Source organism: Podarcis muralis, chromosome 10 (assembly GCF_964188315.1).
Source record: "Podarcis muralis chromosome 10, rPodMur119.hap1.1, whole genome shotgun sequence".
In the NCBI taxonomy this organism is placed as follows: Eukaryota; Metazoa; Chordata; class Lepidosauria; order Squamata; family Lacertidae; genus Podarcis; species Podarcis muralis.
The window spans coordinates 51,266,894-51,291,615 of NC_135664.1; the positions used below are offsets into that span (position 1 = coordinate 51,266,894).

The window sequence follows — 24,722 nt, forward strand, 5'->3', positions numbered from 1 at the left end:
TCTTGGCAAATGTTCAGTAGGGCCAGTAATTGGGTGAGCTCTAATACCTGTTTAGTTATTTTGCATATCTGTTGTGAGACTTTTTCCCCAACCTTATACTGTACTCAACACTAATGTCTCATAACAAATGTAACTGATCTGTAAGAAAGACTATACAACCTGAAAAAAAGAGACAAGGCGTGTACTTTTGTAAACCAAGAAAATCTTTAATTAAAATTTAAAAAAGATAATGAAAAGAGTGGGGGTCAACTCCAAATGTGCAGAAAGAGGGACATGGGAGTGCCTCAGGGTGTCACTCTTTTGCAGGAGGAATTCAAGCACATACTGGAAATTTAGGTTTGTGCAATTAAAGTGGATTAGAACATTCTGTAGTCCTATCACAACAAATCCCAGTGTTTTTTTTAAGCCACAGTCTTTATATGGTTAGGAAAGTGACAGGATAGGCCCTGAAAAATGAGAAGCTAACAAGCAAATCAGAATGAATGCTCATTGTCATATAACAAACAGACAAATATGACTGAATGCTCAATAATGACCAAACATAGGGCCATTCTACAGCATACATTTAAAGCACATGGCTTTCTCCAAAGTATATTGGGAACTTCGGCTTTTCCCCTCACAGTGCTACAGTTCCCAGCACACTTAAACTACAGTTCCCAGGAGTCTTGGGGGAAGACTGCTTTAAATGTGCATTGGATGTGCTTTAAATGTATCATGTGGATCTACCTTAGTGTAACCTTTTCAAGATGCATGCTCAGTAAACAAATCTGGTGGAGCCCTAACCATTTGTCCTCATAAGAGCAAGTTGGGTATAGTTTTGAGGGACACTGAAACCTTCCCTAATCTATTGCTTACATCTCCATAGTCCTTTGCCGTGAGCTTTTCTTCCAGCTGAAATGGCATATTCAGCGGTGGTCAGGGCAGAACTATGGGGCCAGAGGGAGAAGACTGTGGGGAAATGAGGTGCAGGTAGGGGAAGGTTCAACACTTTATTCACACACTTCTTTCACTGGTACCAACTCCTTTCTATTTGGTGGGGAAAGTTCTATGCTAGATAAAAATTCTAGGTTAGATATTGCCACAAAATCAACTAAAGACTCCTGGAGCATCTTAAAAACAATATATTTATTGTGGCATAATTGTGTCCTAGTATCCACTTCATCTGGTACATGAAGTATTGCCCTCAGTTGTCAGGGATGCATACATTAACATGTATGTGCACACACAAACACATATGGGTACGGGGACAGAAAAGGAAGAAGATGTAGAAAGATCATATACAAAGCCTTGACTTCAGAGATTCATTGCTGCAACAAGTACTGTAGCTTATTGATGTCTCGGCTAGTTTTGCCCCGCAGCACCATGCTGTCTCTGAAAATGGATCCTTGGCCTTGCCTTATTTGGATCACAACCCTGTCTCTGGCCCCATAGACCCTGATCTGTTTGATCCAGCCTCGGTCTTCAGACCACACCCTTATCTTGTCACCCATTAACCAAGAGCAACCTGATACAACTCTTACGTGATTCTGCTGAAGATGCCATCTTTAAAGTTTCAGCAAAGGATTAGGTTGTGACCTGTGATTGTGACATTCAGGATGATGGGAAGTTCCCGTTCAGGAAATGCACATGCTCTCTGATTGTCTTATCATTTGTCATTGTAGTAATGCTTAGAAGTCAGAATCAGGGACCCATTGTACGTGGAAGTGTTGCAAACACACAAGAATGCTCTGTGTCCGTCTCATGATTTACATTTATTGTGGGTGAAGAAACTATAAAACTAAGGACTATGGCTGTGTACACAATTTACCTTTAAAGCACATTCAAAGCGCGTCCCGTCCCCCCACAATAATTCTGGGTACTGTAGTTAACCCCTCATAGGGTTCCAGTTCCTCTCAGCCCTTAGCAAACTACCAGGCCCATAATTCATTGGTGGTGGTGGGGAATGTGCTTTAACATTATAGTCTACAGTATTTGCAGCCCAAGTGCAACAGGATGAAGTGACTGCATAATTGGACTACATAACTGGCACATTGTGTCAGTTCCTTCCAGTTAGTTCATTTTGTTTTGTTTCTTTTATAACACATGCCATTCATAGATGCTGCTATATCTGGTCATTATTAATTGTTGGTTTAAAATCTGGAGCTCAGCTCTTCTTTACAATCTTCTGAGACAACCACTTCTGTCAGCAATGGCAGTGTCATATTGTGGAAAGGGGAACATAAGTAGTGCAAATGTTTGCTGCTGCCATTGCTGCTTTGGCACTCCGGTTTATATACTGTAACTCCTAGTCCCTTTGGACCAACAGCAAACATTTTAGGGGTCTATAGAGTCCATCTGGGCACTGTAGGAGTCAAACATGCTTATTGGTCTTCCAGAAGCCTTTGTCTGGAAGGACCTTTCATTCTGATAAGGTTGTGATTTATTTAGGTCGCTCCTTACAGCACAGTCATGAGGGTCACAGGTGAGTGGTAGAGCACTGGTTTCGATGAAACTGATTTACCAGAAGTTTTATCTAACACTTCCTCCAAGGAACAATCAAGTATCAGTGAGATAGAGAAGAGTCTGTCCAAGTTAGACACCACAAGATATCTACCACTTGCATGGAAATAAAGGAGTCATCTTCTATCCTTGGCATATACGTCATTTGATTATCTGATCAATTCTGTGTCCTAAGGGATAGTTAATGTTTAGCTTGAACATAATTAAAGGTTTCTTGCAGACCCCCTTATGATGTCCCGCTCTATAAGTGTCTAGCTCGGCTGGGGTTCAAGTGAGAGTTGTCTGCAGCCCACCAAGATTTAGCCTGACAGAACTGAGGTAATGGCAATCAACTGGTTTGGTGATTATATCCACCACAAGCTGGTGGATAGCTGGGTGGGTCCAATGATTTCTGAAAATATCTGAAATTGTGGGACAATAACTATTCATTTCAAGGGAAATACTTCTTCTTGCTTAATTGGGGAACAAAAGTGACCAAGAGCTTAGAAGACTGTTGCCTTTCAGCAGCTTCTAGGAAACTGGTGTGCATATGAGTATGTGTGTGTTGTGAATTTGTGGTTGGTTTCTTCTCTGAAAAGTCCTGTGGGAAAGTCCTGTGAAAATCACAGCTTTCTTTTTGCCCACTAGTTGACCACTGCTATTTCTGTTCAGAAAAGAGGCATGCCTCTTGAGACAAACGGATCACAATGTGTACTCATTTGTTTCTAAATATTAGGCCAATTCATCATGAGATACTGAATGGATCATTAATATTGTCTGACAAGATGCTAACCTGGCAGGCAAAAAGCAAACAATTTTGAGTTCTGAAAACAGTAGGCAATGAAACAGCCAAATGGTTTTGCACAGGTCGATAATTTACTCTTCTAGTGTTAAGTAACATTTGTGGAGCACTTTGAAGATGTGGGCTAATTTGATGTGCCAACTGTGGTTGTGTCTTAACTCCTGCACAGTCACCATCTTCTGAAAAGGTGCTTTGTGTGTATATGTGGAGTTGTGTGAGAGAGATTTTAAAAAAACATTACATGCCTATTGGAAGTCCCTTAGAATTCTTATAATAGGATGTAGATGAATATTTAACCTATTATAATTCTTTCATACTAGAACTGAGTGGAAATACAATGTGATCCTAAGCATGTTTACCCAGAGTTAGTCCCATTGAGTTCAATTACAGTGCAATCCTATGTGTGTTGAAGCTGAGCAACACATTAGCAAGGTAGACTGTCCACTTAGTTGGACAGGAAGCCAATGTAGCTATGTACTGTTGTGCATGATGTGTGTGTACGGTTGTGGCTATAGATACCTGCAATATCCAGTGGTGCTTCTAGCTAAATTTAGGTCCTTAACAATGTACAACATAGTCATATGGGGTCCCACGTTAGATGCTATGAGGCACAACATTCCCCTTCCTCTCTCCTCCACCCCCACCATTCCATGCTTCTGCATTCCTGATATGTTAGCAAACAAGTTTGCCAAATGTGATGGGGGGGGGAATTATGGGCACGTGCAGTTTTGTACATTTTAAATTCACTTAAATCATAGCTTAAATCACTTAAATTAAATTAAATCACTTAAATTCACTTAAATCACGCGGGTGGCGCTGTGGGTAAAACCTCAGTGCCTAGGACTTGCTGATCGCAAGGTCGGCAGTTCGAATCCCCGCGGCGGGGTGAGCTCCCGTCGTTCGGTTCCAGCTCCTGCCCTCCTAGCAGTTCGAAAGCACCCCTAAGTGCAAGTAGATAAATAGGTACCGCTTTATAGCGGGAAAGTAAACGGTGTTTCCGTGTGCGGCGTGGTGCTGGCTCGCCAGTGCAGCTTAGTCACGCTGGCCACGTGACCCGGAAGTGTCTCCGGACAGCACCGGCTCCCGGCCTCTTGAGCGAGATGAGCACGCAACCCTAGAGTCGGACACGACTGGCCTGTACGGGCAGGGGTACCTTTACTAAATCAGCACCATCATGACCACAGGAATAAAAGGAGGCTTGCTTCCACGCCATGGCCCCAAGTCCAACTCCAGCTGCTCCACTTACATTAAGAGCATTTGTTTCTGCACAGATGATAGTGCAGGAAGGATTTTTAGTTTTTAGGTAGATTGTTCCAAGAAGAATATAAATACAATTAATTAATTATAATTATTGTGAAGGTTAACTCACCCCAGGTCCATTCCCTATTCACTGGATGAATGTCCTAGTCCATGCTGCTCTGCTCCCTTATTATATTCAGCACACACAGAATGCCATACAAGAACATGGAAATCTGAGTTTGGAGGATTCTCCCCCTCCCATTGCAGGCTTGCATGTTCTCAATGCATGCCTGGTCACCCCACCCTCCCTATGGAGAGACCTTGGGGGAGGAGTACAGCGGGGGGACGGACGGACCAGGAACATCTATTGCTCAAGCTCATCTTGTACTCACTTGACATAGGATCTACAACCCATATTTGGTCCCATGTGTCTTAACAGGTTTCTATAAACTAAAAAAAGAGAAGGAGACAATGAAAGCTTGTGGCTTTTTGTACCTGCTGAGCTTGTTCACTCCTTGGCTTGATGCTAAGCCTGGAATCAAAGTGAAGATCACACAGAAAGGTTTGGACTATGGTGAGTTTGAAATATACAGGTTCAGATTTATTATTCTTCCATGCCCCTATTTGTTATTAAAATAAAAATTTAGAAGGAACTAAATACATTTTGAGAACAAAAAGGAAATGACCCTCATTAATCAGCACAATGGTTTGTTTGCTTTTTAAATCATGTTTATTTGCTTGCCAATGCCAGGTTGTCTGTGTTGTTAACACAACACAACGTGTGTGTGTGTGTGTGTGTGTGTGTGTGTGTGTGTTTAACAAACTGACTTTTTTGCAATTGACAAAATGATGAGGAAGTATACTTAAAGGTGTGGGATAATGATTGATTGTCGGAATAAAGAAGTAACATTTGCACAGACAAATCAAGATGTTCATTGCTGTGAGCTCAGTAAAGAGCGGATGTCTCCACACAACCTTTGTGCAAGCAAATCAGGGATTGTGAGAGTTGTAGTTTAAAAGCATCTGGAGGGTCACAGGTTCCAGGCTCCTTTCACTCTCCCAAGCTCAGTAAAAAGGTAACTCTTTAAACCTCTTTAAACGAAGAACGTTCTATAATTTGGGAGTCATAACTGAGAAAGCTTGGCATCTAGTTGGTAAATATCCTAACCTGGAACAACAAAAGTTGCTGATTAAACCTCAGTCCGCAAGTGGACCCATGGGGTTGGGGGAGATGATCCTTAACCTGTGATGGTCTCAGGCCATGAAAGGCTTTAAAACAGGGCTAGAGAACCTGTTGTTCCTCTAGATGATGTTGTTCTACTTCTGCCTTTCCCAGGGGTATGGGCATCTTCCATGGGTGCATGCATGAACCATAACCCCCGGATTCCTAGCTTTTAAATGAAAGTTCCTAGGCATTTGTGGAACCCGAGATACAAAGCAAAATGTGCAGTTGCTCACTTTTTTGTGAGCAACTAGCCTGCTCCCACCTTCCAGTGTTTTGCTGCCCATGCCCAGGAGCAGATTGCCCTGTGGTGCAGGGCCACAGCAATAATCTCCTTGTAGCGTTCACACTACGGGACGCGGGTGGCGCTGTGGGTAAAACCTCAGCGCCTAGGACTTGCCGATCGCATGGTCGGCGGTTCGAATCCCCGCGGCGGGGTGCGCTCCCGTCGCTCGGTCCCAGCGCCTGCCAAGCTAGCAGTTCGAAAGCACCCTCGGGTGCAAGTAGATAAATAGGGACCGCTTACTAGCGGGAAGGTAAACGGTGTTTCCGTGTGCTGCGCTGGCTCGCCAGAGCAGTGATGTCACACTGGCCACGTGACCCGGAAGTGTCTCCGGACAGCACTGGCTCCCGGCCTCTAGAGTGAGATGAGCGCACAACCCTAGAGTCTGTCAAGACTGGCCCGTACGGGCAAGGGGTACCTTTACCTTTACCTAGCGTTCACACTGTCATTCACCTAGAGGGGAAGAGATAAGATGGCAGATATATCCAGCAGGGGGAGAAAGCATCCAAATTAACCTTCTGGCCAACAGCAGTACTGTTGCTATTACTGGGAGGCTATTGTTGCAGCTTCACTCCACCAGGTGAGCCACTCCTGATCATCCATGACCCTTGCCCAGTTGGCTGGGGCTGATAGGAGTTGTAGTTCAGGAATGTCTGGAGTGCCGCAAGCCTCCAGTTCCTATTTTAAAAGCTAAAACTAGCACCCTTAATTGGATCAAGAAGTAAATTGGTAACCATTGTATCTTGTGGGGAACAATGCATGACTCTCAGTGTGTGATAAAAGATATACAGCAGCATGAGAGCATCTGAATCATCTTCAAGGGCAGAGTGCTGCACTAATCAAGCCTGGAAGTCACAGGCGCTTGGCTTAACATAGCAAAGGACAGATATATCCCGCGGGGGGGGGGGGGGAGAAAGCCTCCATATTAACCTTGGATGAAAGAAGTAATTGCTAGCAACCACTCCAAACTGATCTGCAGAGCAGGAGATGGCAAAACAGACATCAAAAACTTGGCTTTCTTTGTTCTGTATTCTACGCCTCTTTCCAGCCAAACAGAAAGTAAGTGAAATATATTCTGTGCTTTGTAGGAAAACAGCTTGGAATAGATTTCCTGGAGCAAAGATTAAAGGAGCAAACCTTTGCGAATGTGAGCGGTCAAGAGACATATGGATATAGTGGCGTCGACTACACGCTTTCAGAGTAAGAAAGGTTGCTTCCACACAGCTGAACTATTGCTTTTCTGCATTCAGAAAATTAAAATAGTAGTTTTGCACATGTGATTGCAACAGATCAATAAAGATCAGGCTTACTAGCTGCTTTGCTTCTCAATATTCTCTGGTTGGCCTCTGTTATTTTCTCCTACCAATAGGGAACCTACATAAGGACTCTATATGGGCTCTTGGATACCCCATAAGGGGGAAAGGGCAGATTTTTGTTTACAATACACAGCACTTACTATTATCCAGCATTGCCCTCCCTTATGGTTAAGTTCCTCTGTAATGTTTATTCACACGTAGGTCCCATTTAGTGAAGGCTCCTGCAATGTTAGTTAGTAGCTTCCTCCGGGTTGGTGACGTCTTTTATTTCTTCCTGTTTGGTTGAACTACCCCTTAATTAAGCCTTTTCCCCATTGTTTAAAATGGGGGTGGGGAGAGTAGCTGGTTTGTAACCACTAGCCACACATCTGGCACACCAACACAATGCCAGCCAGGACTCCCAGTGACCATATGTTCAGTGTCAGGAAGCCTATGGGCATGCATCTATCTGTACATGCATAAGTTTCCTTCTCAATATTGCCTAACATAGCACTGTGGACATAGCACTTTATGCACATTAGTTTGCAGGAGGCACAGCTAAGATGCAAAATCCTGCCAATCTTCTCCCACATTTATTATTACACCAATGGGGGATATGAAGAGTGCTTTAATCATCTTTTATTTCCCATTGGAGAGGGAAAATAATATTATTACTTTCTGTTCTTTCATTTCTAGCAAAAGAGTGTTATTTTACTATAAAGAGGGAGCGCTAATGAAGCCAGCAATTTAAAATTGAGTGCTTCCCACCTTTCCCAGGGTGTCCCTGGGAATGTTGGATGGTATTATGCATGATCTACCCCAGGGCAGGGATGCGGGTGGTGCTGTGGGTTAAACCACAGAGCCTAGGACTTGCTGATCAGGTCGCGGTTCGAATCCCCACGATGGGGTGAGCTCCTGTTGCTTGGTCCCAGCTCCTGCCAACCTAGCAGTTCGAAAGCACGTCAAAGTGCAAGTAGATACATAGGTACCGCTCCGGTGGGAAGGTAAACAGTGTTTCTGTGCGCTGTTCTGGTTTGCCAGAAGCAGCTTAGTCATGCTGGCCACATGACCCGGAAGCTGTACGCCAGCTCCCTCCGCCAAGAAAGCGAGATGAGCGCCACAACCCCAGAGTTGGTCACGACTGGGCCTAATGATCTGGGGTCCCTTTACCTTTACCTTACCTCAGGGCAGGAAATGTCAGACCTTGGGGCCTCTGCCTAATCCACATCTCTCACTGGCTCTGCTGTGCCACTTCTCTAATGACTGTAATATGTCTTGGAAAGGTGATAAATGTCTCTTGCTTGTCTGTATGGAAAATGTGGCCACACCAACTATTGATATGTGGCTCCCAGAAGGTTGCCTGCAAGGGAATGTGTCCTTCAGGCTGAAAAAGGTTCCCCACCCTTGATGTACCTTCAGTTCAAACATGTAAGATTTGTTCCTAGATTTTGCTGGAACATAGCCTTAGCTAACATGTTTCTGTGTTTTGCAGGATAAAATTTGATGCTGTTGAATTCCCAAATGCATCAGTGTCTCTGATACCTGGGACTGGGATTAACCTAGAGATCAAGGATGCTACAGCAACCGTCAGTGCACACTGGAGAGTAAGGTCCTGGCTGTTGTAAGTACAGTTGTGCAGGGCACTGGAGGTGGTGATGTTAACTGCAGTAATCCAAATAAAAATGGGCTTTAATAAAGGAAAGGAAAGTAGGCAGCAGGCTTCAGGAAACCCCAAGCAGCAGTGAAACCACTGAGGTGGAGGAAGAGGAGAGGAGAGGAGAGGAGAGGAAGTGTTTAACCCTTTCCTTGCCAGATGAAATTTGCAATTTTACAAATGAGTGAACATAAGAACATGCATGCATATGCTGCCATGCAGTTAATGCTTGTGGGGGGTTTTTGGCCCTCAGAGGCAGAGTGAATATTGTGAGTTAAAATTCCTGCAGCCATGAATCTTCTTGGGAAACTTTGGCCAAGCCGCTTCCTATCCTTTCTCATAGGCTGATAATAAGATTAAAGGGAGACAGTCCCCAGTGTACGGCACCCTGAGCTCCTCGGAGATAGGGTGAGATATGGATATGGGGCTGCTGACATGAAATATACAGGGATTTACTGAAAGCAGGGGAATAATAATAATAATAATAAATTTTATTTATACCCTGCCCTCCCCGGCCAGAGCCAGGCTCAGGGCAGCTAACACCAACAAAATTTCAGTAAAAACATAATAAGAAAAAGAAAAATAATAATTTAAAATACAGGTTAAAATGCAATTTAAAATGCAGCCTCATTTTAAAAGTCAAAACCATAAGGGGAGGGAAACATAAGAGTCCAAACCAAAGGCCAGGCGGAACAGCTCTGTCTTGCAGGCCCTGCGGAAAGATGTCAAGTCCCGCAGGGCCCTAGTCTCTTGTGACAGAGTGTTCCACCAAGTTGGGGCCAGTACTGAAAAGGCCCTGGCCCTAGCTGAGGCCAACCTAACCACCTGAAAGGAAACAGTTCAAGCAGATGCATTATGTTCCATTCTTGTCAGCAGAAATTCTGGAACACTGACAGTCCTCATTTCGGGTGTATCGCTCGCAGCTGTTTTTTCAGTCTCTCGGGACAATGCAAGTCACGCAGTGCTGTTGATTGAAAGCTGCGAGGCAAAAGTTGACAGTATTGACATCGAACTGGATAAAGATGCTAGGTAAGGTAGAAAAAGGATTTTCGGGGTGTTCGCCTTGTACCTGTGCTCAGTGTAATATGTGAACCAAACAGATATGTGCCTGTTTTAGGGGTTCTTTCAGCTGCAGATGATAAAAGCAACAGCCCATTCTTGGCTGTTCTGCCTTAAGCTGGAAGTGGAAGAACATCTCTGCTCCCAGGTTTCTGGAATCGAGAGGACATTTGGCAGCCAATTCATCAAAAAAACCCACCCCCTATTTTCCAGCCTCAAATGGTGAAGCAGCTATTTTCATTGGGACCTTGGTGTGAGGAGAAAAGTGTAAATATGTATTTATTAATTAGTTAAATTCAAAACCCACTGTTCCTTCCTAGTGGGCTCAGGTCTGGTGTGCTCTGGTCCATGGGGTCACGAAGAGTCGGATGCGACTAAACGACAACACCCCACTTGTATTTCTTTTTGGCAGGTGCAGGGAGGGGGAGGGGACAGAAAAAGAAATAAGGCAATGCTGTTTGGAAAGAGAAGCATTAAAGTGATACTGATTCCTTGAGAGGAGAGATGGACCATAAAGAAAGAAGTGGCTAGAGTGATTTAATAACTGATAGACAGTAATATTGTTAGAGATTTGGGGGTAAACCCTAGAAATTAATAAATGCCAGAGTTTTTGATTAATTGGGGAATGGACTAAAACATAAACTGCAGGGCTGTGGCAGACAGGGAATTCCTGGGCTGACTTATGCAAACCAGTCTGGCTGGCTGACTGTTAACATTATATTAAAGAGCCACTGAGGGTCATCAACAAGACAACAGAACTTCTTGTCCAGGTGTGACCAGAGAGTGGAGATTTGGAAGGTTGTCAGGGTAACTGCTCTGGGGGGAGGGCAAGGTGCTTCTGGGAAGAAGAGAGAGGAAGAAAGTTTGAGATCCATCTTGCCAAGGAGGAAGGAAGAACTACTTGCAATGCTTTGGGCCATGCTGTAAGATCTGGACCCCCGCCATGCAGACTGAAGGTATAAATACGTAAATAAACCCTATTTCTCAAAGTCTCTACCCACCGTGTCATCTATTCTCCAAAAGGACACAGACCCTGTATGTGTGCCTGTGACCCCATGCACTCTGGCCACTGCTTGGTGGAGAGAGGGGCGGGCACCGGGATTTTGTAACAATATTATTTCTTTTATTTTCCCCTCAGCTGGCTGTACAAATACTTTGTTAATCATCTGGAAAAGCCTATGTGTGACAATCTGAGCACGAATGTAAGTCTTCAAGTATTACTATAGTGTCCTTCCATCACCATCACTCCTTCAGTAACTGTTGGCCAGAACAATAACTGCTACATGTATTTATACAGATTTGCCCATTCATTGGTTCTGAGATCGAAAAAATTAATGCAGAACTGAGAGAACACAAAGGTAGGTTGCACATGCTTCATCCTTGCTACTTGCATGGCTCCTTAAAAGAAGCTAAAGGGTATCCCAATTTCATTAGAGCTTTTAAGTGATAACCACATTTCCCCAGGAACAATATTACACAGTTTCAGTGCTGGGGAAAAGCAATACTAATTAAAGTAGCGAATTAAGGTCTGCACAACAAATGGATGACCAGTGCAGATTGCACAGGAAAGCCCCTGGTCACATGCTTATGCAATTGTTGCAGCAGGTCTCGGCATGTTCTCTTAAAAGATACTGCATGTTCCTAGCTCTCAGTTTCAACAGCAGTGCAAGGTATGTCCCTGCATATGGGATATCTAGAACCTACATATGCCGTATTTTTCGCTCCATAAGATGCACCTAATTTTTAGAGGAGGAAACACGGAAAGCCCCGTTTTTGGGGGGATCAGCTCACAGTTGTGCAGCTTCTTTTGCAAAGGGGGAAAGTCCCCCTTTTTTGAGGATCAGCTCAAAGTTGTTGAGCTTACTTTGCAAAGGGAAAAAATCCTGTTTTTATGGGATTCAACTCACAGTTCTGCAGCTTCTTTAGGAAAGGAAAGGGAGCCATTTCTACAGTTTCCAGACAGATAATCTAATCAGCCAGTCACATGTCGCTGGGGAAACAAACAGCCTCTGTCTGCAGAATATTCAACAATGGAGGCCTGGGCAAGGGGGCGGGCTGGATAGGGAGCCAGCGAGCGTCCACACATTTTTCGCTCCATAAGACGCACAGACATTGCCCTTTACTTTTTAGGAGGAAAAAAGTGCGTCTTATGGAGCGAAAAATACAGTGCACAGACAGACCTCAGAGTTTCATGCTCTGCTTTGCTTTTCCCTCCTCCTAAAAGCTATAGTAAGGTGTTTTGTACAGCCAACTCAGGGTTGGGAAACTTTTTTTTCCCCGGATTGAGGCCACATTCCCCTTGAGGTGACCTTCCAGGGGCTACATGCTAGCAGTGGGCAGGGCCAGAGGCAGAATGGGCAGAGCGACACATGCCAATTTTACCTTTGTACAGTAAGCTAGTTTCTATGTGTGCTGTCTGTCTCTCTCGCCTTCATTCAGGCTTTATCACAATTCAAGGACACATTCCATGCTGGCAAAAACACCTGCGGAGGGAGCAAAGCAGGGCCATAAGGGGTGTGACCTGGAAAAAGTCTCAAGGCCCAGATATACAGGCCTGGAGGGCCAGATTTGGCCCCTGGGTCTCAGCTTCCTTACCCATGATTGTATTACTCTTGTCTAATACAGTGGTACCTCAGGTTAAGTACTTAATTTGTTCCAGAGGTCCGTACTTAACCTGAAAATGTTCTTAACCTGAAGAACACTTTAGCTAATGGGGCCTCCTGCTGCCGCTGCGCTGCCAGAGCACAATTTCTGTTCTCGTCCTGAAGCAAAGTTCTTAACCTGAAGCACTATTTCTGGGTTAGCAGAGTCTGTAACCTGAAGCATATGTAACCTGAAGTGTATGTAACCTGAGGTACCACTGTAATAATCATAATTCTACAGATAACAGCAAAAGTTATTCAGGTGCTAATCTTTGAGTAGCTGTGGCTGCAGTCGTTCACACACTTAGGAGTAAGCTTGGATAAGCTTAGTGGGGCTGTGTACGTACAAGAAAATGTACACAGAACTGTGTGCCTTCCCACTGGAAGGAAATATAATTTGAAGACAGTCCTTATAAAATTACTTTTCAAAGGTCTTGTCAAAACCATTTTGGAACCTGCTTATCAAGTTAATAGAGGTATTCGTTTCACTATCTCACCACGGCTGTTTTGCCCCCTGTTCTAACAGTCCAAGCCCAGATTGATTCTTTTGCACAAGTAGACTACTCGCTGGTGAACTCTCCGGTGATCTCCAACACATCTATTAACTTTGATATAAAGGTAACACAACTGGATGCTATTTTTAATTTATTTTTATTTGGGGGGGAACTGCATTGAGGCATCTCTGTTCTTGAATGAATGAGCGTGATGGCTTTAGTTAAAGAATTATTTTTAAAAACACTTCTTTGAGTGTGATGGAGAGAAGGCTGCTGGCAGCAGAAACAAGTATAGAGGGTTAGCAGAAAGAACTACCCTCTGGACTACTCACAGTAAGCAATGCTTGTGCATTGAGTCCCCTCTTTGGGATTGCTATCATTTCAAGCACCTACATGCACAAGCAACCTATAATGACAATGATGGCATTACCTTTCCCAGGTACCAGCTTCCATCAGCTCCAGAAAGTGATGTGCGATGATGGGACAGGGACACCTGGAGGGCTACACAGGTTTCCTGTGCTTGACCTATATTAATCCTTCAGCTAGCAATGATTCAGCCAGTGTGTCCCTATGTGCAAGGGTCACTGATGATCCATGCTCTGATAGCTTTTGAAATCCAAAGTCTGAGAGTTGTTGTTCTTATATTATTTTGTCATTCATGCAATTCTTTGCAGGGAACAATCTCCCCGGTGGGAAGTGACCTAGAGACTCCCTTCAAGCCTGCACCGTTCGATATCCCAGATGAGAATAACTCCATGCTCCAAATAGGAATCTCAGAATATTTCTTGCAATCTGCTTCACTCGTTTATTACGCTGCTGGGGCCTTTGATGTCTCTATTGCAAAAGAGGTGAGAGCAAGTTGGAGAAGTTGGTATTTCAAAGGCACCAACTGTTGTCTTTTGAAAGACTGTTTATATACAGTGGTGCCTCGCAAGACGAAATTAATTCGTTCCGCAAGTTTTTTCTTCTTGCGAGTTTTTCGTCTTGCGAAGCACGGTTTCCCATAGGAATGCATTGAAAATCAATTAATGCGTTCCTAGGGAAACCGCCTTCAGACCAGGTCCGGGGACAGTCTGTCCCCCGACCTCTTCTGAAGGCTGGGGGGGGGGGAACAAGGGCTTCTGAAGGCTGGGGGGGGCTGGGGGGGAACAAGGGCTTCGCTGCCGACCCCCAGCATTTTAAAATCTCACCGGGACACGGGGAGATTTTAAAATGCTGGGGGTCAGCAGCGAACGCTTCGCTGATCCCGGGACGGCAGGCAGATCTGCACCGCCATCCAGAGCGGGGCGGGACTTAGCCCCGCTCGGGATGGCAGTCCCGGGACGGCAGACAGCTCTGCGCCGGCATCCAGAGCGGGGCGGGACTTAGCGCCCCGCTCGGGATGGCGGCACACATCTGCCTGCAGTCCCGGGATGGCAGACAGCTCTGCGCCGGCATCCAGAGCGGGGCGGGACTTAGCGCCCCGCTCGGGATGGCGGCACAGATCTGCCTGCAGTCCCGGGACGGCAGACAGCTCTGCGCTGGCATCCAGAGCGGGGCGGGACTTAGCGCCCCGCTCGGGATGGTGGCGCAGATCTGCCTGCAGTCCCGGGACTGCAGGCAGCTTTGCGCGGCCATCTGGAGCGGGGCGGGCTTCGCCCCGGCTCCCGATGGCCGCGCAGAGCTGCGCTGATCCCGGGACGGCAGACAGCTCTGCGCCGCCATCCCGAGCGGGGCGGGACTTAGCGCCCCGCTCGGGATGGTGGCGCAGATCTGCCTGCAGTCCCGGGATGGCAGACAGCTCTGCGCTGGCATCCAGAGCGGGGCGGGACTTAGCGCCCCGCTCGGGATGGTGGCGCAGATCTGCCTGCAGTCCCGGGACTGCAGGCAGCTTTGCGCGGCCATCTGGAGCGGGGCGGGCTTCGCCCCGGCTCCCGATGGCCGCGCAGAGCTGCGCTGATCCCGGGACGGCAGACAGCTCTGCGCCGCCATCCCGAGCGGGGCGGGACTTAGCGCCCCGCTCGGGATGGTGGCGCAGATCTGCCTGCAGTCCCGGGATGGCAGACAGCTCTGCGCTGGCATCCAGAGCGGGGCGGGACTTAGCGCCCCGCTCGGGATGGTGGCGCAGATCTGCCTGCAGTCCCGGGACTGCAGGCAGCTTTGCGCGGCCATCTGGAGCGGGGCGGGCTTCGCCCCGGCTCCCGATGGCCGCGCAGAGCTGCGCTGATCCCGGGACGGCAGACAGCTCTGCGCCGCCATCCCGAGCGGGGCGGGACTTCTCTGCTGTCCCGGGGAGATTTTAAAATGCTGGGGGTCGGCAGCGAACGCTTCGCTCCCGCCCGCCAGCATTTTAAGATCGCCCGGGGCAGCGGAGAAGTCTCCGCTGTCCCGGGAAGGCAGGCGGGGGGGAGCAAAGACTTTTGCCCCCCGCCGGCCTTCAGAAGAGGTCCAGGACCTCTTCTGAAGGCCGGCTGTGGGTGAAAGTCTTTGCTCCCGACCGCCAGCAATTTAAAACAGGTCCCCGGAGATTTCCCTATGGGCTTTCGTCTTGCGAAGCAAGCCCATAGGGAAATTCGTCTTGCGAAGCGCCTCCGAAACAGAAAACCCTTTCGTCTTGCGGGTTTTCCGTCTTGCGAGGCATTCGTCTTGCGGGGTACCACTGTAGTCTGTGACTAACTAGATCTAACTACGGTGATGAGAACCTATATCCAGATAAGGTAAAAAGGTAAAGGACCCCTGGAGAGTTAAGTCCAGTCAAAGGCAACTATGGGGTTGCGGCGCTCATCTCACTTCAGGCTGAGGGAGCCGGTGTTTGTCCACAGACAGCTTTCCGGGTCATGTGGCCAGCATGACTAAACCGCTTCTGGCGCAACAGAACACCGTGATGGAAACCAGAGCGCACGGAAATGCCGTTTACCTTCCCTCCGCAGCGGTACATATTTATCTACTCGCACTGGTGTGCGTTTGAATTGCTTGGTTGGCAGAAGCTGGGACAGAGCAACAGGAGCTCACCCCGTTGAGCAGATTCGAACTGCTGACCTCCTGATCAGCAAGCCGAAGCGGCTCAGTGGTTTAGACCACAGTGCCACCCGCTCCCCTTTTACCATTTTTATCCCGATAGCAGGTAAGGGGTTCGTATAATTGAATGTTCATCAGTTTAAAAGAAATTCACTCCACATGGAACTAGCTCCTTATCCACACTGGAACAAAATGTGGATTCAGGGAAGTGATGCCATCCCTATCCCAGGGTTGTCCCAGACCTTCCCCCTTTGAATGAGGGTATTTTGATCCTAGGAAAGTCTGAAACTGTCAGGATGGGGGCAGAAAATGCTGCACAATAGTAATAGCCCAGACCATGATTAGGTTATGGCCATACAATGTGCTTGATTCACATATTGAAGCCCATTATGCCAGTAGGGACAAAGCAGCAATGGAGCTCCTTTTGCAAACATGACTATTATCTGCAGGCTAGTAAGAAAATTGATTTAGTACCATAGTTGCTTCTTTTAATAATAATAATACTTGCTTGTCACAAAGTTCTAATTAGGTAGCCTAATTTTATTCTCTTTTCCACAGCTTTCCTCTTACTTCAGATTAACTACAAATTCTTTTGGCACCATTATCCCTAAGGTAAGCACCTTTATATCTATAACCGTTATTTTAAGGGAAATGTTTTTGGGAGTTCTTCTGCAACAGAGAATGCCTGCCTCAAAGCAACTGTTCTGCTGAAGAATTTATTTGCTATGTAATTCTGTTAATCCAATCTAATCCTGCTCTCAAACTCTTGGTTGCTTTTAAACTTCTACAGATTGCGCGTTCTTACAAAACACCACGCCCAGTAATCCTGGATCTAAAACCAACGGCAGCCCCTGTGATCAGGCTGCATAATGGCAGTGCTGTTCTGGAGATTGCTGGTTCCATGGAGGTGTTGGTAGTCCTGAAGAATTCAACCACCCAATCCATGTTCACCTTGAGCATAGTAAGTACCACACAGCAGGCAGAATAATGTTCAAGCCATTGGCTCCCCCACCCCATCTGCCATGACCTGTTGCTGTTTTGGGTCAACGTCAGAAACTGGCACCACAAGCAAGGGGTGTGCAGAATGTTGATCAGGATCTGAGTGATCTGCAGTAAGCTGGCAAGGACTTGGGTCTCCTAACTCATTAAAAAAATAGCAAAACCAAAACAGCCTCAAACCTTTATTTATTCCATCAGCTATGCATTGCCAGAAAAGGTCTGCATCACCAAAGAAGTGGACAAAGGGGGGGTGTGATTTGCATAAAAATATACATGGTATAAATGGAAATTTAGAAATATTTCTACACTAGCGGCCAAAATTGTGGAAACCTTTTGGAAAAAGTGTATTTCTGAGGTTTGATGGCTCATAACACCACTTTTTTTGCCGTAACACCATAAAATTACGTATCAATGGAAAGATAATTTAACGAAGAATGCAATGCAACAAAGTTTGTTCAATTATCTGTATTCTATCAAAAGTTATAGCCAAATAATTAGGAAAAGGAAGCACAGCTTGCTTAGGTTGATATGCAGTAACTTTCCTTCATTTGAATATAGCCAATGAGCATGAGTGTTCAGAGAGCCAATCAGGTGTTATGAGCCATCAAACCTCAGAAACACACTTTTCCCATAAGGTTTCTACAATTCTGACCACTAGTGTGTAATTTAAATAGTAATGCAATACATCTCACCACAGTGGGAAAGAAAGCAGGTGACTTGTGTGGCTCCTCCCTCTGCTCACCTGGTTGGGCAACGTCAAAGCTCCTGCTCTCCCCTTTTAATGGCTCCTTATCGTAAATCATAGCAGAAACCAAAAAACCTGAGTACAAATTGGTGCTCAGACTTTCTAAGTACAAATGCCATCTGCAGGATAGGCTTTGCAAAACTTTTAGACCTGAGCTCTGCTTGGAATAGCAAGAGAGATAACATTGGGGTGGGGAGTTGGAAGAAGCAGGTAGAGTAACTGACCTTCCCTTTTTTACCTTTCAAAAAGACCTTGCATTTTTACCTGTCTATACAACAGGAATACTCTAGGTGGTAAACAGAGACATTTCTTTCACACAGGATGCCAAAACCCATGCCAGCCTGAATATATTTGAACAGAAACTGATACCTTCTCTATGTCTGGACAGGTAACAAAATTTGAATGGTTTTTTGTTTTGTTTTTAACCCCACTTTATCCCCCAAAGGCCTCTTGAGTTGCTGAAACCACTAATTAAATTTGCCACTCCATTTAAAACAATAAGTAATTTTTTTAAAAGCAATTACGTAAAAACAAAAACTATTCCAGCTAAAATGATGGCATTGCTTTATTACAGGTAAAAAGAAGCAGATGTTGCTGGACTATTACTCCCACCATCCCTGACTATTGGCTATGCTGGTTCTGACTGATGGGAGCTGGAGTCCAACAGCATCTGAATTATTGTAAATTAGTGGGGTTGCGGGTCTAAAATTGTGGTGGTTTTTAAATATTTGTATCTGTGGGTGTTTGAGTAATCCATCTTGATCACATGGTTCCTCCCAAAAATCCTTGCACCTGTAGTTTGTTAAGGGTGCTGAGATTTGTTAGGTGACCCCTATTCCCCTCACAGAACTACAATTCCCAGAGTGGTTTAACAATTATTCCTTCTTCCAAAGGAACTTTGGGAATTGAGCCAGTCAGCCTTTCAGCCTAACCTACCTCACAGGGTTGCTGTGAAGGGGGAATAGAGGAGGGGCAGATCCAAGTATGCCATCTTGAGCTGTTTGTACAAATAAATCATGTTTTTTTCCAATATTTCCTTTCCTTTCACAGTTTCCACCTATCCTTGACCCACTCCAATGTTGGCTTCTTCAAGGTAAATAAAGAGGGCGGGGAGTTAAAGAGAACAAATCAGATTCAGCTTGTAGATAGAGCTGATTGGTCCATGCCATTTTTCTGATCTAAACCTCTTTCCTGAAGCCATGGTTGTCCTTCTGGAGAAAATAGGCTTTCCCCAAAGGGGCAAATAGTCTCATTGTGTGGGGTATGTGTGATTTAGTTCAGGAAAACAGCACAGGGGGAAAGGGTAAGATAGCCCTCCCCTCCAGAACCAGTTCCAGAGCTGCTTTTGACAAAGAAAAAGAAGTGTCAGGAGACACAATCACAAATCTCCTGCTTTTAAATGGTTCCACAGGGCGGCCATAACCATGGGCTGAGCTGTTGGTGTGCAGCTGCTGTTTGCTGTGGAGACTGACTGTGTTTTTCTGTCTTTGCCAAAATTCACTGCACTCAAGACCTGCAATAGCACAAATAAAATGGCCTGATCTGTGTGGTGAATGAGGGCATGATTTTGAAAGCAGGAGGCGCACAGTGAACATAACATGTCTTGCAGTGCTTAGGCGCTAATGATTAGATCCCCATCATAAATGACTTAAAATCATAACATAGAAACCAGTCCCCCTCTCTCTTTCTTACATCTAGATGCTGCCTTCAGTCTACAAAACTTCCTAGGGGGTGGCCCACAGCCATCATAATACAATACAGTGGTACCTCGGGTTACAGACGCTTCAGGTTACAGACTCAGTTAACCCAGAAATAGTACCTGGGGTTAAGAACTTTACCTCAGGATGAGAACAGCAATCACGCGGAGGCAGCAGGAGGCCTCATTAGCTAAAGTGGTACCTCAGGTTAAGAACAGTTTCAGGCTAAGAACGGACCTCTGGAACGAATTAAGTTCTTAACCCGAGGTACCACTGTAAAATAATATTGGGCCATTATGTGTGTGAGTGGGCCTTGTAAAATTATCTCTTAGCAGTTCTCTAACTGGAACTGACATAACATTTTCTTTGTTGTTCTTACTCTGAGTGCTTCCAAAGACAGTGGTACCTCGGGTTAAGTACTTAATTCATTCTGGAGGTCTGTTCTTAACCTGAAACTGTTCTTAACCTGAAGCACCACTTTAGCTAATGGGGACTCCCGCTGCTGCCACACCACTGCTGCGCAATTTCTGTTCTCATCCTGAAGCAAAGTTATTAACCTGAGGTACTATTTCTGGGTTAGCAGAGTCTGTAACCTGAAGCGCCTGTAACCCAAGGTACCACTGTATGGATGATTCAGGCTGAGTACACGCTATACCTTTAAAGCACATTCAAAGCGCATTATGTCCTTCAGAGAATTCTGGTTGCTATCCTTGGAACTTTTGTGTGTGGAGAAAGGGTTAAATGTGCCCCCCCCCAAGTGAACTGCTGTTAAGAATTCCCCCTTTTCCTTGCTGCCTGCAATTTTGGAGGATGGCTGAGAGGGGCAAGATAACTGATAGGAAGGCAATGCAATTCGGAATGGGAATGCAATAGAGCTGGTTCCGAGAGAGAGAGAGAGAGAGAGAGAGAGAGAGAGAGAGAGAGCGCAAAGAAAATATCTGGAGCACAATCTATACAGGTCTTTACTGGCCTATATCTGCCAGAACAGCTGTGTGATAGGTCATCTCCACCTGATGAATTCTTATTATTATTATTTCAACAATTTGTATACCACTGAATCAGTCATCTTTAGGCAGTGCAGCTGCTCTGTTGTGTTAAAAATGTCAAATTTTGAGAGACTGGGAGGAAATAACAGAAACTGAACAGGAGAAACGGGGAAAGAGGGTGTTTTGCTCATGATGTCAAGCAGATGCTTCACAAAAAGCAGAGGACAAAAGTGTGAGAAATCCACAATAAATCTTAAGTGTAGAGGCATCCTGTGCCACTAAATCCAAATTCTCTCACATGGCAGGTTTCGCTTTTGAAGAACTTCATGTCTTACATTTTACGGAATGGAGTAATACCAGCAGCCAATGGTAAGTGTTGTGTTTGGATTGTTTCCCCATCACCACTGTTACTTAATGGTCCCAGTCTCTGGAAATTACAGAAAATCCTATTTGAAGAATGAGAAGTAGTCGCGATAGAGCTTGTATTTTCGTCACTTGGTGTGACGTGTCGTAATTGGCATCACATTCTTTATGGCAAATACTTTAAGGAACATACTGCTCCAATAAGATTATAAGATGCTTAATGCTTTGCACTAGGTCAATCCGGTTGTCTTGTCAGCAGACCCAGTACACACTGTCAACTAGTGGTAATTTGGATTTACAAGACCATGTGAACATGTCCACATACAACTGCTGATAAAGGAGTGCTTATTCTTTCTTTCCTTTCCTTCAATGGATCTGGTGTATATTTCCTTTCAGAGTAAGACAATAAAGTTATCACTGGTTAATGACTGGAGGCATTGGCCCTGGAGACTCTTTGTACACTTAATACTGTAATATTCTGATGAGTATGTAGTTACGTGACAAGAGATAAAACTCCTGCAGTTCTTGTCTGTATTGCATTTCTAACAACCATTTATGGTTTATAGAGCATTTACAGCATTTACAGAATAACAAAATTGTACTGGGCATAGGTAAAGGTAAAGGTACCCCTGACCATTAGGTCCAGTCGTGACCGACTCTGGGGTTGCGGCGCTGTTAAAAAACAATAGCGCTGAGAATCTCTTCTCTCTTTTATTAAGGTAAACTGAAGGAAGGACTTCCTCTCTCTAAAATGGACAGCATGATGCTTGTGGAACCAGTTGTTACAGTTCACCAGGTGAGATTCTGCAATGCCCACACCTGTCTCTCCTGTTTGCCAAGAGAGAGTTGGTTAGGGTGACGTGATACAAGTTCTGAATCCTGGTGGGATTTGTCATCAGAATGTTGCCATGTTCTCACATCCTAGGGCAGGGGTGCCCAAAGTTTTTTCAAAGAGGGCCAGATTTGATGAACTGAGGGCTGACCAAAGTTGTTGAGCTTTTTTAAGGATTTAATTTTACCCTAAAGTTGTGCTTTTTAAAGGATTTTACCCCAGGACACATATTGCCACAGGGACCGGATAAAATCGTCCAGCAGACCAGATTAGGCCCCCGAAACAGACTTTGGTCATGCCTGTCCTAGGGTCTTCAAGCTGCCTGACTCACAGGCTGAAGAGAGTCCCTTTAAATAAAAGGGGGGAAAGGTTGTACATAGAGAGAATCATTTTGACGAATACTTTGTAGTTCAGAGAAAGGCAGGCCAGCATTTTTCAAAGTGACTCATTGTGGAGGAAAGACAAACACTTTCCTGTGTTTTTGTATTTGTTGGTATCCTGGTGTAAACAAGTCAATGTTCATAATTCGTATTTTAAAATCCATATGAACTGTAAGGAAACAAGCAATACACACTAAAAACAATAATGACCAAATAAGCAGTGTATTGTTAGCAAAAATCCTGATCAACAGTTTCTGATGACCACCATATTTACATCTTGACTTCTCCACTCTCGTTAGTTGATTAGCTCTGCTTTACATTGTTTCTCTGATCATCACATAACCTAAAGAGAATTTCTTAGTGTCTTCATGATGGTATCTTCACAAGAACCCCAGAATACTTTCTGAGCAACCAGTAACCCCAGCTAAAGTAAACATTGATTATAGACCTTTGTGTGTTTAATAGAAGTCTTTTTCGACTCCTGCAAACTTCCAGGTTTCACTTGGACCATAAAAGTTAGGGAAGGCTTAGCAAAGAGGGAAGGGACTGCAAGCTGTAGATGGAAGGGAAACATCCACCACCCCACCTGATCTGTCTGGCTCAGCATGGCTGAACAACTGACAACTGGCTTTTTAATATATTTTCTCCCTCTCAGAGCAATCTACAAAGCACATCCTTCCACTTTATTGACATCCATGCCATCAGTAGTACTTACTCTCTCTGTTAAATGACAATGTACGTCTAACATTCAGTTCACAATACCTCTGAAGGTGTATTAGTCATGGCCAAGCCATTAGCAAGCTGCAGCTTGTGGCAACTTCAAATAAATGTTTGTATATTTTCTCAGGGCTATTTGCTGATTTCCACTGACCTGGAGTATGATGAAGAAGGAGACCAAGCAGATTCTGAAGGCTTTTTCGTTATAGATGCATGAAACCTCGAAATTTATTCTGTTCTGTTTCAAGAGGGAAGATGTAACAAGAAAGTGAATGATAATGATTGAAAACATTCTGTGTGGTCACGTGTGTGTGTGTGTGTGTGTGTGTGTGTGTGTGTGTGTGTAAAAGTGCCTTTGAAAGACATTGAACAGGTGAAGTAATATCTGTTAATGGGCCAGCAAACCATTCAGAAAGGAATGCAGACAAGGAACATTGGAAGTTGCCATATGCATAGTGAGACCATTGGCTCATCTAGCTCAGTACTATCAGAGGCTCTCCAGGGTGTCAGACAGAGGACATTCCCAGCCCAACCTGGAGATCCAGTTACAGATGGGTAGCCGTGTTGGTCTGCCATAGTCAAAACAAAAAAAATTCCTTCCAGTAGCACCTTAAAGACCAACTAAGTTAGTTCTTGGTATGAGCTTTCATGTGCTTTTTTGGTATCTGAAGAAGTGTGCATGCACACGAAATCTCATACCAAGAACTAACTTAGTTGGTCTTTAAGGTGCTACTGGAAGGAATTTTTTTTGTTTCAACCTGGAGATGTCAGTCATTGAACCTTCTGCATGCAAAGCAGATGGTGGGAGCCTTTGAACACAGTTGTGCGTTACATCAAGAGTGAATTGGGAATTGATTCAACGATGCTGTAGATATTACATTCATTACTGAGTAATTGAAGGAATGAGAGAGAGGTTTCTTAGAATGTCAGTATACTGTTACGTATTGATCTTTTACACACAATTTTATTTGCAATTTTGTATTGTACTTTTTCAGAATAAAAACAAATTTAAAAATTATACAGATGTGTATCTTAATGCCCTTTGCAGGGACTGTGTTAAGACCTAAATGATTAGGTATTCAAAGTAATAAGAGCCTGTTAAAAGATATTAGTCAAGTTGTGGGTTCTCTGAAGCATCACCAGGTGTTGTTTGTAATGGGACACTTGTCCTAATCTCTTGGAACTTGCCTTTAATGCCCCCCCCCCCCGCATAATCCCACTTTAGCATTATAGTTATTGAAAAAGTAGGGTTATCTTAGTATTCAAAACTTCATGCCTGCATAATACTTTGATCCATACAGGCTATGTCTTCCATGTTGTGCATTATAGTCCCTCTGGACAGCAATAATGGGGGGAGCATTGGAGAAGGATCACAAAACTACAGGGTGGATAAAAATCAATGGGTTTTTTAAAAAAAAATAATCAGAATTTTTAAAATTTAAATCGGATTTTTAAAATAAAATGCTTTTGGAGGAAAAATCTTTCTAAACATAGTTTTCTGCTTAAGTTGCATTATAGTCCAAAGGCTATTCATCAGGAAATAAGGATTTGTTTTAAGTTTTTTGTGTGTGCTAAAACACAAAGTGTTTTTTTAAAAAAAATCGTTTAACCACATCAGTTAACAAACATGGATATGTATGCTATAATATTAATTGTTTTAATTAAATAAATTGTTTAAATTGTTACTAATGATTATTTTTCTCCTTCCAGTAAAGTATAGCAGAAAAGTTGTCCAAATATAAACAGTTAACTTATTAAGCCTCACAAGAATTTCATAGCTATAATTTATAATTATAATAGTATAACCAAATCAGCAATTTTTGATATAACTGTAAAAA

At 44.4% G+C, this 24,722-nt stretch overlaps 1 protein-coding gene and 1 long non-coding RNA gene across 3 annotated transcripts; one reads left to right on the top strand and one right to left on the bottom strand.

The window, feature by feature from the left end:
- Positions 1-1,858: 1,858 nt before the first annotated feature.
- BPIFC (BPI fold containing family C) lies at positions 1,859-23,212 on the top strand. 2 transcript variants are annotated; one of them, XM_028745922.2, is made up of 16 exons: positions 1,859-2,817; positions 4,959-5,093; positions 7,113-7,224; positions 8,812-8,940; positions 9,850-10,002; positions 11,171-11,234; positions 11,330-11,390; positions 13,201-13,292; positions 13,843-14,016; positions 16,724-16,777; positions 16,956-17,126; positions 18,230-18,297; positions 18,960-19,002; positions 20,898-20,961; positions 21,675-21,751; positions 23,015-23,212. In XM_028745922.2, exons 2-16 carry the CDS (start codon positions 4,991-4,993, stop codon positions 23,099-23,101), a joined length of 1,452 nt encoding a protein of 483 aa, XP_028601755.2. In that variant the 5' UTR covers positions 1,859-2,817; positions 4,959-4,990; the 3' UTR covers positions 23,102-23,212. The 2 variants fall into 2 exon arrangements, with proteins under 2 accessions (XP_028601755.2, XP_028601756.2); XM_028745923.2 differs by lacking the exon at positions 1,859-2,817 and having other exon boundaries at positions 4,933-5,093.
- LOC144328998 (uncharacterized) lies at positions 9,447-13,205 on the bottom strand. The gene is made up of 2 exons (XR_013394401.1): positions 11,940-13,205; positions 9,447-9,951 (listed from the first exon to the last, which is right to left on the bottom strand). It is a non-coding gene; the product is annotated as an uncharacterized LOC144328998 (long non-coding RNA).
- Positions 23,213-24,722: the final 1,510 nt, after the last annotated feature.